General features: G+C 45.8%; 1 protein-coding gene across 1 annotated transcript in view; it reads right to left on the reverse strand.

Moving 5' to 3' along the window:
- LOC111671155 (uncharacterized) overlaps positions 1-5,560 on the reverse strand; it is a 13,632-nt gene that overhangs the window by 6,316 nt on the left and 1,756 nt on the right. The window contains exons 4-15 of the mRNA XM_087179816.1: positions 4,593-5,072; positions 4,143-4,241; positions 3,861-4,062; positions 3,681-3,782; positions 3,101-3,205; positions 2,907-2,967; positions 2,702-2,822; positions 1,375-1,639; positions 1,074-1,273; positions 919-1,004; positions 537-719; positions 422-426 (exon numbers count right to left, since the gene is read on the reverse strand). Of these exons, the coding sequence (XP_087035942.1) occupies positions 422-426; positions 537-719; positions 919-1,004; positions 1,074-1,273; positions 1,375-1,639; positions 2,702-2,822; positions 2,907-2,967; positions 3,101-3,205; positions 3,681-3,782; positions 3,861-4,062; positions 4,143-4,241; positions 4,593-5,072 (1,909 nt within the window). The remainder of the gene's footprint in view (positions 1-421; positions 427-536; positions 720-918; positions 1,005-1,073; positions 1,274-1,374; positions 1,640-2,701; positions 2,823-2,906; positions 2,968-3,100; positions 3,206-3,680; positions 3,783-3,860; positions 4,063-4,142; positions 4,242-4,592; positions 5,073-5,560) is intronic.

Genomic DNA, 5,560 nt, shown 5'->3' on the forward strand with positions numbered 1-5,560 from the left:
TTCAAATATTGACAACTACTGTGTGTGAGCTCAAATATTATGTTCATATGTTTTTATTTTACATGTTTTTCTTGCAAAATGTACCAACATGTTCAACATATGAATTAATTATGAAGCTACAATAATGTTTGAAGCACATATTCATTCATATATAGGTAACTGACACAAGTAATTTAAGAAACTGGGGTTGTTGGTGTAAATGGAGATATATAGTTGTGTATCATCTGCATATTGGAGTATAAAGAGAACAGGACCCAGAATGTTTCCCTGAGGAAAAATTCACAAACTAACAAAACATCTAATCAATATTAGTATCAATATATCCATAGATATAATTGTTCAAGATTCATGTTATAAGACATTTGTGTAGATATATCAGTAACACACGATAACACGAGACAGTAAATATATACATATTTACATTCTCTACATCATAGAGTCATAAGTCATATATCAGATATTAAGAGTCAACATGGTTTCAGTAACCATGGTAACGTTAGGGTCTAGTTTAATATTATAGTGTAACTGAGTCAGACCTGGTTCATCAGAGAGAGAGAGGACGTCAGGGCATGGACTCGTCTGTAGCGCCCCCTGCTGTATTTATCCTGGATGAACTTTGACCTCTCCTCATCAGACGACTCAGGAAGCAGCTGCTCCGCCGTCGGCACCGCTGCAGCCCACACCTGATTGGCCAGCTGGTTCCCATACATAACGAACAGCTGGAAGAAGTCAAAGTGGTTCAGTCTCCCCTCACCTGTGTGAGTGGTTCAGTCTCCCCTCACCTGTATGTGTGGTTCAGTCTCCCTCACGTGTATCAGTGATTCAGTCTCCCCTCACCTGTGTGAGTGGTTCAGTCTCCCTCACCTATATCAGTGGTTCAGTCTCCCTCACCTATATCAGTGGTTCAGTCTCCCTCACCTGTATCAGTGGTTCAGTCCAGACCTTGTTGTCCATCTTCAGACTGCGGACTTTCGACAGTTTGCTGCCCAGAGCTCGATGCTGACCTGAGAACAGACTCTGTTAGTATTCTGCATTGATCACACATCACCTGAACGCAGCATGAGCGTCCATACCTGCACAGGCCTGACAGATGACCAGCAGAAGGTTGACCGACGCCCACTCAGGATTGGCCGAGCCACAGTCACCACACACCTTGTTGTAGCGGTTTTCCCACAGACGTATTGCCACCTGGCTGCAGGACAGAGCACTGCGGATAGATGAGGACAGACTGTCCAACCAGAGGGACAGGTCCTTCGTCGAATCAACAGCCAGGCTGGAGGGAGGGGGGGAGACAAGGAGGAAAAAATGTTTGATTAATATCAGTAAATGAAAGGACAGACAAACAGACAGGTAGACAGACAGACAGGTGGGTACTTGAAGCTCTTGTATGGAGTGATGAGGGTAAACGAGTGTCTTCCTGTAGATTTGACCATGGCCACGTTCAGGGGGATAGAGAAGGAGGCGATGCCCAGCTGGTAGCTGTCTTTGTTGGGGTAAATCCAGAGGTCATGACCCCAGATGGCGGCATAGACGCGGCTACGTGGGTCCTTGATGGTGATTTGTCCATGCAGTTTGGGGGGGGCAGGGCTTGGCTGGCCTCGGGAAGCCAGCAGAGATGTGACCCAACCACCCTGAACCTCTGAGAGACAAAAAATTAAAGAAAGGAAACATTAGAAACAAATATCGATGTAATTATAATTGACCTTCCTTTTCTTTATATATACATAAATATATATATATATATATATTTATGTATATATGTCCTTTGTGCTGTTAGTTAGTGAATGCCTTTGTTTAATAATAATCAAAATACATTTTTTGATCTAATGTCCCGGAAACATTGAAAACCTGTCTGTAAAGTCAGTCATTAGCCCAGTGGATTTCAGTGTACTGTGTGACATGAGCTCTTCTGGTCAGCACAGGTTTAAGTGAAGTAGAGGGGAGTAGACCACAGTAGAGTGCAGTAGAGTACAGTAGAGTACAGTAAAGTACAGTAGAGTGCAGTAGAGTACAGTACAGTGCAGTAGAGTACATTAGAGTGCAGTAGAGTGCAGTAGAGGGGAGTAGACCACGCTACAGTACAGTAGGGTACAGTAGAGTGCAGTAGAGTACAGTAGAGGGGAGTAGACCACGCTACAGTACAGTAGAGTGCAGTAGAGTACAGTAGAGTGCAGTAGAGTACAGTAGAGTGCAGTAGAGTGCAGTAGAGTACAGTAGAGTACAGCAGAGTGCAGTAGAGTACAGTACAGTACAGTAGAGTACAGTAGAGTGCAGTAGAGTGCAGTAGAGTACAGTAGAGTGCAGTAGAGTACAGTAGAGTACAGCAGACCACGCTACAGTGCAGCAGAGTGCAGTTGAGTGCAGTAGAGTACAGTAGAGTGCAGCAGAGTGCAGTAGAGTACAGTACAGTACAGTAGAGTACAGTAGAGTGCAGTAGAGTGCAGTAGAGTACAGTAGAGTGCAGTAGAGTACAGTAGAGTGCAGTAGAGTGCAGTAGAGTACAGTAGAGTGCAGTAGAGTACAGTAGAGCGCAGTAGAGTACAGTAGAGTGCAGTAGAGTACAGTAGAGTGCAGCAGAGTGCAGTAGAGTGCAGTAGAGTGCAGTAGAGCGCAGTAGAGTACAGTAGAGTGCAGTAGACCACACTATAGTGCAGTAGAGTACAGTAGAGTGCAGTAGAGTGCAGTAGAGTAGGATTCTCACCATCATTATGAGCCATGAAGTCATAATGTTTCTTTCTGAAGTAAACAGAAAATCTTCCTTTGTCTTGTTTCTTCACATTGGTGATACTGGAGACATGGAACAACACTTCACTGAACTGGTCCTGGTCAAGAAAACAAACGCACCTGTTACTCTACAGACAGAAAGACAGGTAGACAGAGAGACAGGTAGGGAGACACTGACTTACTGTCCGTTTCTTCCACAGAGACATCAGCTGTCCGTCCAACTTCGCCCATAAAACATTATGTCTGTTAGAGAGAGAACATGTCATCTGTTTATCTGTGTCTATATCATATGTTAAAGTTTGGCCTCAGTGACACATCTGTTGGCCTTGTTCATTAGGAATGTTGTTATTGATGCTGCTGATGTTGTTGTCGTTACCTGAAACCCTTCCAGACGTCCAGCCAGCTGGACCGTACCACGGCGCTCTGAGGAGTTGAACTCCCACTGCCGCCCTTCTTCCTCGACACTCGAATAGTGGCCGCTCTGCAGGACAAATACATGTCTTCCTCAACACAGAGGACAAGACGTGTGAACATGTGATCTGGATTCTAAACTCAATCACAAGCTGCTGCCTGTTTCCACGTATCATATTTATTCATGTCCATGTCAGCTTTTTACCCCAGGATGAAGACCATGGACACTGACTGAAAGACCTCACCCGACATGTAGCTCCTCACTTCTCCAAAATCCAAATACAAAAACCTAGCTCAAATCTCACCTGAGAGAAACCTCAAATCGAAACCAGGTGAATCTACCACCACCGCTGCCAGTTGATCATACTTGTTTAGATTTGTATGACACAATCAGCTCCCGAAGCATCCTGGGTAAAACTGGCAGACCTGGATCACTGCAGGATATTAGATCTGAACTTGTCTGGTTGTGGACTCTTGACAGTCCACGAGAACACAAGAGCAGACCGTGTGTGTGTGTGAGTGTGTGTGTGTGTGTTTGTGTGTACCTCGGCGTCTTCTGTTTCACAGGTTTCCCTGGCTTTTGTGATTGGCCAGGATGACGTGGAGGGGGCGGGGCCGGCCGAGTGGGGAGGATACGACCTGGAGGACTGGTTGGGATAATGCAACACCAGCAGTTTGTCAGCAGCAGTGGAGGATTGTAGTCGTAGGAGTAGTTATTGTTGTACTGTATACTGTTCACATACTTGTTAGTATCTGTAGTCGGGTTCGAAGCAGGATCTCCTTCAATTGGTCCATTCACTCCATAGGGGGCAGGGCTAACTCCTGTGTCTTCCTCCTCATTGGAGGACTCGGAGTCAGCTTCCTCAGCTCCCCAACACGCCAACACAGTGATGTACAGGTCTTCTTCTCCGATGGCTTGAGGAGGTTCTGGAACCAGAACCAACAAAGAGTCAGAGTGAGGACGGTGAAGACCAGTCCAGCAGAACCAGACTGGATCATGTCTGTACCTTGGTCTGCCGGCTCTGCAGCTCCCTCTACTGGAGGTAATGTGACTCCTGCATTCCCATCCAACGTTGACATCACCAGCTGTAACAGTGCCCCAACATCTGGATACATTGAATACAGAGACACAGTGGAAATCTTGAACAGCCAATCCCTTTGACTGGACTTTAGATAAACCCTGTTCCTCAGCAGACTGAGAACTCGGTCTGTGCTGACTGTGTTTCAGTCTCTCAGACGAATCCTAAAACTGATTCAGCCTCAAACTAGTCTGACCAGAACCAGGATCAGTTTCCAATGTTACTGAGGTCGGACGAACTGAAACCTTTATGAACCTGATTTCAGATTCACACCAGTGACCAGTGTCAGTTTTAATAAATAAAGCTACACCCAAACCAGAGCTTGTCTCAGCTCACATTGATTGATTGATTGATTGATTGATGGATTGATTGGTGTACCTGTGTCAGGGTCTCCGGTAACTCTGATTCTTGACAGTGAGGGGGTGTAGGGTTCACCAGCAGAGGGGGGCAGGGCTGACGGGGTTAAACTAACAGCAGGGTTAGCCTCACCGCAAATAATCCCTGCTAAACTGGGCATGTTAGCTAATGAGCTAACAATGCTGTCTAAGCTAGCTGCATCTGTGTTAGAAGCAAGTACAAGTGTGGTGGGATTTAACACAGCAGCAGCTGGGCTAGCCACAGTGCTAGCAGCACCCACTAAGCTAGGTATGTGGGTGGCGATGCTGTTAGCCATGCTGTCTATGGAGGGGGGGGCAGAGGGGGCGGTAGTGGCTGGGGGGGCTGAGTCTCCGATGGCAGTAGCAACTCCAGCCAATGATGGGATGTTGGTAGCGATGATGTCAGCAACACTGGCCAGAGTGGGGAAGACGACGCAACAATCCGAAGCAGTGGGAGGAGGAAGAGGAGGAGCACTTTCATCTGAGGAGGAGGAGACAGTGACATCATCAGCAGACATCAGTTGATAGGGCAAGACACCTGTCAATCAAACAGACATCTGTCCACCTGCAATTGCTCTGATGTCCACCAGGGGGTTTGACTGCTCTCCACTAATACAGACTTTCACAGTAAGAGCCTTAGTATTATCACTAAGGAGACTTTCAGAATAAAAGCTCCATTAAGAAGATATTATGTGATAGCAGACAGTGATGTGACATAATGACATTCACACTCAACACAAACATGATGCAGACTGATGGATGATCTTTCTACATTGATGTTAAAATCAAAGAAATATGTTAAACATCTGGATCATCTGAAACATAAGGAACTGACGTTAATACTTCACGTGTTTAACGTGACCAACCATTAATTATCAATTCAAAATCTATTATTACTCGTCAAGCTGGTTCTGAGACAAAACAGCAACTGATGTTGATGCTGCTGATGGCAGATGTCATGGGGGGGGG

Source organism: Seriola lalandi, unplaced genomic scaffold (assembly GCF_002814215.2).
Source record: "Seriola lalandi dorsalis isolate HSWRI2012SDOR001 ecotype SW California unplaced genomic scaffold, Sedor1 jcf7180002054867, whole genome shotgun sequence".
NCBI lineage: Eukaryota > Metazoa > Chordata > Actinopteri > Carangiformes > Carangidae > Seriola > Seriola lalandi.